Source organism: Anolis carolinensis, chromosome 3, assembly GCF_035594765.1.
Source record: "Anolis carolinensis isolate JA03-04 chromosome 3, rAnoCar3.1.pri, whole genome shotgun sequence".
NCBI classification, from domain to species: domain Eukaryota; kingdom Metazoa; phylum Chordata; class Lepidosauria; order Squamata; family Dactyloidae; genus Anolis; species Anolis carolinensis.
The window spans coordinates 33838556-33852649 of record NC_085843.1 but is presented as its reverse complement, the minus strand read 5'-3'; the positions used below and the strand labels follow the sequence as shown (position 1 = coordinate 33852649).

The 14094-nt window shown below is 36.7% G+C and overlaps 1 protein-coding gene across 2 annotated transcripts in view; it reads right to left on the bottom strand.

Annotated features, from left to right (window-relative positions):
• The window catches only part of pds5b (PDS5 cohesin associated factor B), a 100468-nt gene that overhangs the window by 4783 nt on the left and 81591 nt on the right, over positions 1 to 14094 (bottom strand). For both annotated transcript variants that reach the window (XM_003219158.4, XM_016992609.2), the window contains exons 23-33: positions 11786 to 11922; positions 10833 to 10956; positions 10456 to 10660; positions 9583 to 9697; positions 9192 to 9324; positions 8630 to 8749; positions 7922 to 7984; positions 5364 to 5509; positions 3114 to 3213; positions 1994 to 2454; positions 1806 to 1907 (exon numbers count right to left, since the gene is read on the bottom strand). In XM_003219158.4, the coding sequence (XP_003219206.1) occupies positions 1806 to 1907; positions 1994 to 2454; positions 3114 to 3213; positions 5364 to 5509; positions 7922 to 7984; positions 8630 to 8749; positions 9192 to 9324; positions 9583 to 9697; positions 10456 to 10660; positions 10833 to 10956; positions 11786 to 11922 (1706 nt within the window). The remainder of the gene's footprint in view (positions 1 to 1805; positions 1908 to 1993; positions 2455 to 3113; positions 3214 to 5363; positions 5510 to 7921; positions 7985 to 8629; positions 8750 to 9191; positions 9325 to 9582; positions 9698 to 10455; positions 10661 to 10832; positions 10957 to 11785; positions 11923 to 14094) is intronic.

The following is a 14094-nucleotide window of genomic DNA, read 5'->3' as shown; positions in this document are numbered from 1 at the left end:
CAAAATTGTAGCCCTGCACCAGACTGGGAAGACTGAATCTGCACTAAGCAAGAAGCTTGGTGTGAAGAAATCAACTGTGGGAGTAATAATTAGAAAATGGAAGAAATACAAGACCACTAATAATCTCCCTCGATCTGGGGCTCCACACAAGATCTCTCCCCGTGGGGTCAAAATGATCACAAGAACAGTGAGCAAAAATCCCAGAACCACACGGGGGAACTTAGTGAATGATCTGCAGAGAGCTGGGACCAACGTAACAAAGGCTACCATTGGTAACACACTACGCCGCCAGGGACTCAGATCCTGCAGTGCCAGACATGTCCCCCCTGCTTAAGCCAGTACGTATCTGGGGCCGAAGTCTGCTAGAGAGCATTTGGATGATCCAGAAGAGCACTGGGAGAATGTCATATGGTCTGATGAAACCAAAGGAGAACTGTTTGGCAGAAACACAACTCGTCATGTTTGAAGAAGAAAGAATGCTGAGTTGCATCCAAAGAACACCATACCTACTGTGAAGCATGGGGGTGGCAACATCATGCTTTGGGGTTGTTTCTCTGCAAAGGGACCAGGGCGACTGATCTGTATATGTGATAGAATGAACGGGGCCATGTATTGTAAGATTTTGAGTGCAAACCTCTTTCCATCAGCAAGGGCACTGAAGATGAAACATGGCTAGGTCTTTCAGTATGACAATGATCCCAAGCACATCGTCAGGGCAACGAAGGAATGGCTTCATAAAAAGTATTTCAAGGTCCTGGAGTGGCCTAGACAGTCTCCAGATCTCAACCCTATAGAAAACCTTTGGAGGGAGTTGAAAGTCCATGTTGCCCAGCGACAGCCCCAAAACATCACTGCTCTTGAGGAGATCTGCATGGAGGAATGGGCCAACATACCAGCAACAGTGTGTGCCAACCTTGTGAGGACTTACAGAAAACGTTTGATCTTTGTCATTGCCAATAAAGGATATATAACAAAGTATTGAGATGAACTTTTGTTATGGAACAAATACTTATTTTCCACCATAATTTGCAAATAAATTCGTGAAAAATCAGACAATGTGATTTTATGGATGTGTTTTCTCATGTTGTCTCTCATAGTTGAGGTCTACCTATGATGTCAATTACAGGCCTCTCTCATCTTTTTACGTGGGAGAACTTGTACAATTGGTATCTAACTAAATAGACTCCCCCCCCCCACTGTACATCATAGTTGATTGAGCACATTTGGTAGAAATAAGATACCCGAATACAAGCCGAGGCACCTAATTTTACCACAAAAACTGGGAAAACTTATGACTTGAGTATAAGACGAGGGTGGGAAATGCAGCAGCTACTGGTAAATTTCAAAAATAAAAATAGATATTAATAAAATTACATTAATTGAGGCATCAGTAGGTTAAATGTTTTTGAATATTTATATAAAACCGTAATTTAAGATAATAAAAAGGCTTTAATAAGATAAGACTGTCCAACTCTGATTACCTATATACTCGAGTATAAGCCGACCTGAATATAAGCCGGCCAGAACCCTCACTCTAGTATAAGCCGAGGGGAGCTAAAAAAGGGCTGAAAAACTAGGATTATACTCGAGTATATATGGTAAATTGTTCTCTCTTTATGCTTTCAATTGGATTTTTTGAGGTATGAAGATTTTTTAAAAAGTAGACCAAATATAACTTATTTATTTATAGTGTTTGCCTGGTGGAAAGTCCCCAAGGTGAGTAAGAATACTTAAAAGACTAAATGCATGAATAAAATAATTAAATAACAGATTTTAAAACTTGTTTAAAAACAGATTCATCTTACCCTTTTTTCTGCTGTGAGGGTGGTGTCTTTGGTGGTCTTCCTCGTTTTTTCTGTGGTGTAGACTGGTTGGATTCAGCTGCACTTATTTCAGATGATTCAGACCTATTTCAGAGGCATATCCAAGTTAAATGACAATTCTAAAAACAAAACAAGATGGCAAAAGTCTGTTTATGAAACAAGGAAGATACCTCTGTTGTGCTTTCCTTGGTGTCTTATATTGTCGAATTTTTGACTTCTGCTCTATGATATCCATTTGTCTTTCTTCTTCCTCTCCTTCCTCCTCTCCTTCCTCCTCTTCTTCCTCTACAGGTTTTACTGGCGTGGCTTTCTTTCTACCTCTTTTGGGTGTCTTTGCCGCTGATTCTTCCTTTTGTGTGGCTCCAGCAGCTGCCTTGGGAGGCCGCCCTCTCCTTCCCTTCTTTGGTGGACTGTTCTGTTCATCTTCACTTTCCAGGACATCTTCCTTTAGTCTCTTTTCCTCAGGCCACTGAGGCTCCTCTGACTCTGAAATAACTGCTGCCCTCTTTCTCCCTCGCTGACCGCTTCTAAGTTTTGATTCTTGTCCTAGTTTACTCAGGTCATCCATACCCAACTTATCTTCTGGATCTGTAATTATTTTCTTCCTACTTCTGGGCTTTTCCAGTTCTGACTAAAGAAGAAGGAAAACATTAACTCTCCCATCAAATATCAAGATCCTTATTAAAAGAAATACTAAATTGTGCCTTAAGGGACCAGAAGAAATTCTGCAATACAAGGATTTTAAGGAAACAGAGATTTTAATGTGAAATGCAGGACTTGCCTGTTGTTCATCTGCGGAAAAATAAGGAGACTATAATATAATATAGATATAACTCAGTTAATTTTATAGTGACAATGAAAAAATATCTAAGACTTAATTACATAAAAAACCCACAGATCATCTGTGTAGTGCTCCTACGTCTAATTTTTGGAAGATGTAAGGCCGGGCTGTGGCGCAGGCTGGAAAGCAAGCCAGCTGCAACAAATCACTCTGACCAAGAGGTCATGAGTTCGAGGCCCGCCCGTGCCTGCGTCTTGTCTCTGTCTATGTTCTATGTCATGGCATTGAATGTTTGCCTTTATGTGTGTAATGTGAGTCCCCTTCGGGGTGAGAAGGGCGGAATATAAATGCTGTAAATAAATAAAGCTAGATTTTTTTTAGCAAATCAGTATGACTTCAAATATGAAACCAACTACATCTATGAATGCTTACTATATAATTTTTCTTTTTCATGTGGTTAACATTTATTAAGATTAACTAAAAATGCAACACAAAGAATTAATTCTTACAATATCAGAGTCATCTCTCTTATCATTTTTCTTTGCTGGTAAAGGTGAAGCCATTGTATAGTCTTCATTTTCACTGTGATCCAATTCAGTGCTGTCAAGTCTGTTACAACATAGGCATGCAAGATCAGAAAATACAATTAATACCGCAGTTTCTGAGTTGAAAATTGCCAGCAATTTCAGCTAAAACAAGAAATTACCAGTGATAGGGAGATTTTTCTTCATTTCGATATTATCTCAATGTCTTTTTCTCCCACAGGGTTGAAATAACAGACATGAACTTATAGGAAAGTAGTTCTCAATCTGTGGGTCCCTCAGGTGTTTAGGGCTACAACTCCCAGAAATCCCAGCCAATTTACCAGTGGTTAGGATTTCTGGGAGTTGAAGGCCAAAACATTTGAGGAGAACCACTGTTACAGAAGAAAAGGAGGTCACTCTCAAGGATACATCTGGTATGGAAGGGGTAAACCTGGCCTATATGACCCAACAGTTGGGACTGAGAAGACATTCCATATCACTTTGTGTCAAAGTTCCTACTTATTTTGTTCATTGAAAACAAAGACAAACACATGCTTTGACTCTTTTATACATAGTTAATTAACACCTATATTTTCCTATCAACATTTTCCTAGCAATATGTTTATTTCACTTCTGCATTGTGGTAAACTATTCCAGGAGTTCTCTTCTGTTTATAATTTGGGGAAGTGGATGGCAAACAGATGCAACTTCTTTCCATTCTTCTATCAAGAATGAAAATGGTTACACTACTATTTTCTGGCTGTAAATTACAACTGATCTCTTCCTCAATTGCAAACCACACAGCATGACAGAGATTAGACATAATACTGATTACTTTCTTAAGATTGGCTAGAAATTAAGAAACACCCTCAAAGTTAATGAATATTTCCTCCCTTTTCCCATACAAAATCTTTCTCTCTTTCCACTTTTTAAGACTAATCTTTGTTTTTGGTTACTAATCAAGTTAGTTCTGCGCAATGATAATTAGCAGTGGATCTAAAACTGTGGCTGTCTGCACAAAATCTTGCCAATTTTATGTATTTATTTGTTTGTTTATTGAATTTATTGCCTGCCTTTTTCCCAAAACGGGATTCATTTTAATGCAGACGAAATGAATTTTATTGAAATGAAAGCTCGGTGAAGACCATCTCTTAAGGAAGGGAAACAATGTTAAATCCACAATAGTTTAATAGTTTAGTTTATTGTTTTGTAAAACTGGTATTACAAGTATATATTCTACATACAGCAAGATTTTTAAAGAAACCATTATCTTTAAGAAAAAGCTGTAAAACAATACTTTTCTCAAGGCAACCTAGTATAAAACCTGAAGCCTTGCAAAAAAAAACTAAAATAAAAAGATTAATTTATCATACATATCGTATGTATTAGTATATTTTTATATTCATATACAGACTAACAGCAGCAATGATTCATTCATCTCATTTATTTACTAAAGACACCAGATGTATTGAACAAAGTACAGAATAAATATGTAATCATATAAAAGCAAGAATCATTCATTACTTGTGTCTTTCTTTACCATTCAGTCGTACATTTTCCAGCATCAAATGCAAAGGAGAGGCTGCTCTAGAAGTAACAATAGCATACTAATATGATGAGACCAATCTAAAATTTATTCTGCACTATATTCAATAGCTAGAAGTATTCAATACAACAATTACCAATTAGCAACCTAGATTGATGGCTCTCAAACCCATTTGTATTTAGTAAGGCTATGCAGTCTGACTGGAAACCTGTGTAGATGCCACTCTATCCCCCCTTAAGAGGTAGCCACAGGATCAGGCAAGTTAAAGCTGTTCAGCTTCTAATCAGGTGCAACAAGGACATTTTCACTCCATATCCCTTCAGCAAATGAGCCTGTGACAATCAGAGCAGGATCTTTGTACCATGTCCTTGGCAAGTCCAGTTGTTAGGAAGAAATGAAAATGTCAGCCTTCTTGCTTTGATCAAAAATAATAGGGCCCACCTTTGCCAATCCAGTGGCTAGATCTTAAGAGGTGGGCTGGGCAGAGTCGTGCCAGGAGATGTTCTTTAAGGTACAGATATATATCAAGTAGCTAATCTAGGATTTCAGGAACTTTCTTTCTTTCTAGCTGTAATCTGATTGTTGCATTCTGCTATATTCAGTGTATTTTAGGAAACTGCTGCTTTTATGCAATTCCAAGTACAGTTCATAAATATAAAAAACACATATTGTTTTTATATATTACCCACCTGCTTTTGATTCTTCCAGGTGAGCTTGGATTTGAATTGCTGCTGGCATTGCTTACTGTTTCCATTCGTGAAGATTTGGATTGTGACTGTTTGCCTGCTGATGAAAGGGGCTTATTAACTGCTCCAAGAACATTGGCTGCTTTGGGCTGTTAAAAAAAGTTCTCCATTTAGTACTAATATTTAGCATTATCAACTCCTATCTCATAAGTACCAAATATAAACAAACCAAATAAACCAAAATAAATATTCATTCACATATTCACAGGGACTCGATTTCATTAATATGTTCTTATCATAACCCCCAGGCCATATGCAAAATAAGCATGTAACTGGCACATCCACTCAAGTAGTTTCCACTGGATGACTGTACACCATGTGTCTTCCTCTTCATTTATACACACATCAGAACCCTTTGTGATGTTGGGTGACACAAGACAAATACAAAGGCAACTCTTTGGTTGGGTAGATTGGTGAAAGGGAAAGGTGTACCAACCTGCTAGATCTTACTGTTATTGAGAAACATTATTGATATTATGAATGATTTCATAAATGTTTCCCCACGCAATGGGCAACACTATAGAGGCCAAATCATTGTTCAGTATTCCTCATTCCAAGTATAAGATGCGTTGTAACCTCAAAGATATTCCTCAAAGAAACAGAGTGTGAACTACCAAAATATTAGCCTCATTTAACATGCAAGCAGACAAATCAACTGAATGTACCCTTCAGTGTTTCCTAAAAATCAATCAAAATTCTGGTACTGGCAAACCCATTTTGACTATTGTGCTAATGGTGGTGGGAGACAAGAAGGGATTTTTGTATTGTAACAGTTCCTTTGTAGCTATCACAAAGCCCTCGGTGTAGTTTCTGCGTTGTATAACAAAGTAATCATCATATAGCCATACTGGAGATGTTGTGTCACTCCAGGTGTTGTTCAGCTCTAACTTCTACCTGCCTCAATGAGCATGGCCAATGACCCGGGCTGATTGAAGCCATTCCTAGTTATTCCTCATCTTTTACGCCAGATGTGGGCAATTGCGATGCAGAAGTCAAGTGTTCAAAGGCTGATTTTTTTCGATTTGCTTTATTCTGTTAACTTAAAAATACACACACACACATACGTGTGTGTGTGTGTGTGTATCAAATTCATTACACTGATGAACAGCTATCTACATTTTCACACACCATCGCTTCTGAAATGGATTTACATTCACAAGACTACCTCACTAACATACACACAATAAGCAACTCATGGAAAAATATTGCCCAAGGGATTACTGGTTTTCCTCCTTTCTTTTCTGTAGGATACTGAATAAAACAAGCCCAAGCCCCCTCACACCCATTGCAATCAGTAGTTGGCTTTGGCATATAGGCCCATCTATTTCTGGAATGCCTCCAAACACCCCTACAAACACACACAAGGCTGCAACATCAAGAAAATACTCTAACCCACAACACTTCCACAGAGCCTGGCTCTGATGATCCACAGAAAGATCTGAATTAGGTTTCAGTATAGGTTCGACACTCATTTGTGAGAGACCTAGACCACACAAAAAAAAACCTTGCTCACGACCACTACTTACAGCTTCTGCAGTCAAAGCCTCCACTTATTGTGTTGTCGAAGGCTTTCATGGCCGGGATCACAGGATTGTTGTATGTCTTTCGGGCTGTGTGGCCATGTTCCAGAAGTATTCTCTCCTGACGTTTCGCCCACATCTATGGCAGGCATCCTCAGAGGTTATGAGGTATGGAATAAACTAGGTAAGGAAAGGAAAGAATATATATCTGTGGACTTTCCTTTCCTTATCTAGTTTATTCCATACCTCACAACCTCTGAGGATGCCTGCCATACATGTGGGTGAAACATCAGGAGAGAATACTTCTGGGACATGGCCACACAGCCCGAAAGACATACAACAATCCTCCATTTATTGTTTCTTAAGAGTGGTAGAGTGTGCATCCCTACCTGTAGGATTTCTTCTCTGGCATCTCTAACTAGCAGTTTGCTACCTAACCTTGATGTTAAATTGCACTAGGGTGAATATGTGCACTGCCAATTTTAGCAGCCCATTTTTGAGCATATTGAGAGTTATGAGAGACGGGGATTTGCAAAAAAAAGGGGGATAAGGGCCACATATGGGCAATTCATCCAACCCTGCATGAAAATTAAGTGAACACAGACTGGTGAGAGGATCTCATAAGCTGTTGCAATATATATATAGATAGATAGATAGATAGATAGATAGATAGATAGATAGATAGATAGATATTGCTAAGTAAATATGTCAACTTCTATACTCATTCAGTGGTAGACTTTTTAATGTCAGCTCTTATGCTCAGTATTCAATTTACCAGTATTTTCTTTACCTTGTTTTTATTAATGAGCTGCTGTGTTTTAATAAGGACTTGGTGTATAAATATTATAAATAAAACAAATATGTAGATAAGCCTCATTTGTAGTTTTGACATTTAAAAATATGGCATGGGCATATAAATCAAAATCAAAATCGTCCGCTTACTGTATAAAGTACTGAATAAAAATATATACAAAAGCCCACCTTTCCTGGAGTGAAAAATGATTTCATTTCTGGTGGCAAGTAGTTTTTGGTATTACTGAAATTCTGTAAAGAACAGAAAGAGAAAAAAGCACAATAATAAGAACTGTTGAAAATGTTTTTAGATTTTTGATGTGCCATTAGCATCAGGATATTTAACATAAATAATAAATTACACTCTCATCTTGGGGGAAATGGGAAGTATTAATTCATTAAATAAATAAATAAATAAATAAATAAATATTTCCCGTGGAAACATGTCTGGATTGTTATTTGTTAACATTTAGGATTTAGCGCTGCTTATGCCACATTGTACTGTCAATCCTTAATATGTCACTTTCACACCACCACACCACGTGCAACTACGTAACATAAGTATGTACCTTCTCAAATTAGTTTTAAATGTTAGAATAAGTTCATTACCTTTAACTGGGGACTGGACATCTATGCTCTCACACAAATAGATTGTGCAGAGACATTATTTGAATCTTTTTACAACAACTGTGTTAACAGTACTTTGGCAGGCTTGAACAACAATTTGACAATGCTTGATATGATGGAGGAGGAATATCTACCAAGATACTCAAGTCTAGAAAGTTCTTCATCAGGTCTTTCAGCAGACACGGAAACCCATTTGTGTGAGGCACAGAGACCACAAAGAGTTTCCAACATCAATTCCAACAGAATTTCATAAAGGGGAAAAAACCTTACCTTGTCAGGTTGAGTGAAATATCGAGCTGGAAGTACAGGATCTTTGGGAGATTCCAAACTATACGTTGTGCTTTTTGAAATGATGATATTCATTGCTATATCACACACTGTATAAAGCTTCTAAAAAAGAGAATGTGGTTGTGTATTTTTGGAAAATATCATTATAACACACATCTTGAAAAAACAGAACTGGGGAATTATTAGGAGTTGTGGCTTTTATAGTGTCATGTTTGCATAATTACAATGAAGTTGGATCATCTTTATATTTCAAAATTCAGAAATATATCCTCTAGCTCAATCTCCATTGTGAAGAAGTTGCCATGACATCATAGAAGGTCAGGCAGACTGTGCCTGTCATTGGAACATTCTTATTGAGTTATAACATAATTAATAATTTTTCCATTATAAAAATTGTGACACTTGCAGATGTCCAAAAATCAGAGTTTAGTGGAACTTGACATTCAGATAAACCAGTATTCACTGAAGTTGATGCATGGAGTGAGGACTCATTAGGTTTATAAATATTTGCACTATACATATTAAATATTTTAATTTAACTTACTTCATTCATTTTTGGGTCTTCGGGTCCTTGAGCATCTTTTGTCTGTTTAATGTTTTCTACCATTTTCCGGATAAATGCATGACTATTATTTTCATTTTTAGACATCAATATTTCCAATATGAACCAAAGACACCTTTAAAAAGTATATCAAATACATAGCTGTGAGAAAACCAGATACAGAAAGCAGACATTGGATACAATATTTGGTAATTTACTATGGCTAAAAAAGAATTAACTAGTTTCCCCTGGTAAACAACAAACTAGATATTAAGTCTTGAAAATAACTTAAATATTTAATGAAAACTACTACTCAGCATGTTGATACAGATCAGCACATACTATTAAACTTCAAATAATATTGGTTGTAAAAAAAAGAATAAGGAAGTCTTACTCTTTAATGTCTTTCAGCTGCTCAATGTCCTGGACTTTGACATAATCTGGATCATGTGCCAGAAGATGGATAGTATATGGAACAACATATTCCGGTAAAAGTGATAAAAGTTTCTCTGAAAGTGTAAAATTAAAAATAAAAACCAAATAAGTTTTGATGTGCTGTCAGAACAGTAATTAAATGTGCATTAGGAAATGAAGCATTTTCACTAATGGAGATTAGGTCCATGCAAACAAGTATTTGTGCACATATTTTTGAAGTTATATGAAAAACTAATCTTGTAGCTATTATAATGTGATTTTAGTAAAAAGATACAGCATATTATGTTGCAGGCACAGTGACTAAGAGACCTGAGATATGAATCAAGAAGTCCCTGGTTTGAAATCTTGAACTCCTAGGTACTGCTTAGGTAGCCTTGAGCAGATCCTAAAACAAATGTGGGATTAGGGAATGCCAGTTAACAGTCTCAAGTAGTGCTTAATCTCTAAAATGAATGTTTTGACTGTTTTGATCTTCAAGCAGAACAAAAAGATATGGGAGTGGCTGTGCCTTTTATGGGAAAATTTACTATATATGAAGAGAACTCAGGATACATAAATATGTACTGCCAGAGGATATCTGGTGCTCAGACATGGAGAAAATGAAATGTACAGTAAATCCTATTGATGTTTTATGTATAGAATTATGCCACTACATTCTGCCCTAAGTAGAATTGCAGAACAGCAAGTGTTTGAACAGACTGCCATCATAATGGTATTAGAATCCTGCAGCAACAGAATCACTGAGCTTATAAGTATTATAAATTAGATACAGATGACAGAAACACTTTAAAAGAAAGTTATTTGACTTGTTGTCATCTTGTCAATTTCTTACCGCTAACTGCTGCATGCTGTTTCAAATATTCCCTTCTCACATTTATGTTTTTCACTAGGCATTGTCTTGCATGAGCTCGTCTCTCTTTTACTGGGTCTTTTGCACACAATGCACAAATGGCCATATACTCTAGTGGCAACCGTAGCCTTGACAGGCCTTTGTGGAGTTTCTGAGCAAAAGCTTGCCTGACTTGGTAACATTCATCCTGGAAAAAAGAAAAGCCATGCCTTGTTTAATATCTTCTTTTAAAACTGGAAGGCAAAACACATTTTATTTCATTTATTGTAAAACGTTGGCTAAGTCAAATTTCAAGTTATGTATAATTAACATGCAGAGAAATTAACTGCCCAACAATCCCGCCCCTTCTGTTTCCTTACGTTAATGGCTAATGCACACAGCTGGTACTGTTCTAATGTGATGATTTCATGATAACAAGGCTCCTGTGCCAGCTTCACAATAGCACTAGCACCAGCTAGCCTCAGACGAGACATATCAGGTTTGCTAGAAAGAAGCAGAAGAGTATTAAATAATTAATATAAATATTTTTGCAAAAATAATTCATATTTGTAAATACATTTTCTCATCATCCACATTATGTGTACCTAAATGCAATCAGATTAATCTGTTTAGATCAAATGATAACTGCTGACACAACCACATATAGATGATCATTCCTTGGCTTCTTCAACTGAGATATTCACAAGCCTTTCACCTGTGCATGGATCCAGATATTCATCTGAATCAGGGAACACTCATTATAACTTCAAACTAAATCAGGATAGATACAATTTGGATGGAATGAAATATTGTGTCAAATTAGAAATGTGCTTATTTAATCACGCGTTGTCCAAAGGCAGGACTCTGTGTTTGGACAACTTTCTTATGTATTTCTCAGATTAATAAACCAAGATACAGCTACTTAAAATAAATCGTCAGAATAAAGATTTCCTCTTTATTCCCTTTTCCCTTTTCATTGTGTCTATTGCATTTGTGAGGCCAAAGCAAGAACTTTCTTAAGATCTTAATCTCTGTACAAATGTTAGGTACTGAAAAAGCGATAATTGCTAACAACAGTAAGACAAAACTAATTTTTTAAGAAAGAAAAGGTAAACCAACAGGGATTCTATCTTACTTTCTATGGCTTTGTCAGAAGCACAATGTCAGTCACTTCTTTGGAAAGAAAACCATATCCTCCACTAATCACACAAAGCAACACAAGCTGTATTCTCTATTATAAGAACATTCCTGGGTCAGAAAAAATGATGTGTTTTTGCTTCCTGAGTCACCTTTAAAAAATGCTCAATGTGTTGTTTTAAACCATTATTTGTACCTAATTTTTCCTTGCTCTGTCAGGTCTCCATCACTGTGTAATATTGTTGTCAACAGCCTCAGGGTAGAGGTTCCTGATTTACTGTGATTATTCTTCATTCCCAACAACCACCGGACCATCATCTTGATGGCCTGTATCTGAAAAAAAGAAAAATAACATCAGACATAATAAATATATACAATATTACCAGTAGTCTAATTTTGTATCAAAACTATTTCTAAAAAAGCTTTATAAGAAAAGGCATAACCTCCAAGTGGACCGTAACATTTGAAAACTATATCCTAAAGTATGCCCGCACAACCTGCCAACGTCCAGGTGTTTTGAAGTTCAGTTCCCAGAGTTCCTGAACACTGGACAAGCTGGCAAGGGTTTCTGGGAGTTAGGAGTCCTAATACTTGGGAGAACCACAGGTTGAGCAGGCCTGTCCCCCAAAAAGGTTCTAGTCCCATATTCTTTAAAGTGGTGGTCTCTGGATTGGTGCTCATTCTCAAACCTCTGTTGGAAACCGGTACATCCCCCTGCCCCCAGCCTTCAGAAGTACTAATTCGTGTTCCCTCTTTCCTTAAGGACTTGGTCACATTCAGGTAATCAACATATAGAGAAAGTATTAACATGCAGAGAGAGCCAATAGCTCTCCTTCTGAATTGTGCTTTACACCATAAGTATCCATACAAAGAACAAGCCCAGAGTTTACATTTCCACCAGTTAAAAGCAGGGGGACCCAAATTGAGGCCCTCCACGGTCATTTACCTGGCCCTACCCTGAACTTTAGACTTAAGGTCACCCTAAATCTGAAATGCCTTGAAAGAATACAACAAAAACAATCCTAAATAATTTTACCATTTTGTCAGCCAAAAGAAGACCCACACTTTCCACTGAAATAGTGGTATGTTTATGTTGGTTAAAATTGTTTTTCATTTTAAATATTGTATTGTTCTTTCATACACACACACACACACACACACACATACATACACACACACACACACACACACACACATTACTATAAATAAGGTATGTGCAGTATGCATAGGAATTCGTTCATTTTTTCCCAAACTATAATTTGGGGGATTGTGAACAGAACCTCTGCTTAAAAGATTTCAGGACTCCTGTGTTAAAGAATCCCAGTTCTCTAAGGCAGCAGGATCTCAGCCATGGAGAAGTAGGAACTGGGGAAGAGCCTGGAGTTACATGTTAACATTGGATCATTTGAGCCATGTGATTCCTATCTGGCCTGGGCTGTTATAGGAGTTATCTTATAAGTGGGTAACTCTTTTTATTATTCTCATTTGCTATCGGAGACTATATAAATCTCCATTGAAGTAAACTGGAAGCTCACTTAAGATAAGCTGTGGCTCTCTTTTTTCAGAGTACATTGAATGAATGAATGAACGAAGCTTTATTTATATTCTACCCCATTTCCTAAAGTGACTCAGAGCGGCTTACAACAAAACAATAACATAAATAATAATAAACACATAACAAGTCAAACAATTTAAATCACCAAAAATAAAAACAAGTCATAATAAATAAGATGAAATATAACCCAAAAATATCACAATCAATATAAAACTATGTAAAAGTTAAACATACATTGCTACTGCTACCTGACAGCGAGAGCAAATGATAAGCAAAATTCTCAAGTTATTGCAGTTATTTAAGTAAGTATTTAACTTACTTAAATACACGTCCCATATTCAAAAAAGAAACCACAGACAAAAATAATTGTATATGACTTTCCCACTATAAGCAACATGGGGAGCCCCGATGCCTGGAGACTCCCCTTTCTTATAATATGTCATCAGATGTGAAGGTGAAAAGAACATACAAGGAGGGGATGAAGCTACCAACTCCTTCAGATCCTTAGCTAGAATCATTCAGTAAATACTGTTTGTATATTTATGTTTTAATAAACAACTCTATAACCCTTAGAAAAGATGCTTTAAGTCTCCTTGTGGAGAGAAAAAGTGGGGTATAAATAAATATCATTATCATCATTATGATAATAGAATAATTACAATGCTATAAATTATGTAAAGATACACTTATATTTCTGTTTCTATTAGCTATGCAATACATAACGAAAGATTCTATATACAGGCAATCCCCAAGTTACACACAAGATAGGTTCTGTAAGTCTCAAGTTGAATTTGTATGTAGTTGGAACCGGTACATTTTTAAGTGCAACTCCAGTCAAATATTTATTTATATCTATATAGATATAAGCTTTGGATTGCATAGGAAAGGGTCATCAGCCCTGTGGAGTTTGTTTTATTTTCTGGCCCCTATTCAGAAGATTTCACCTCATG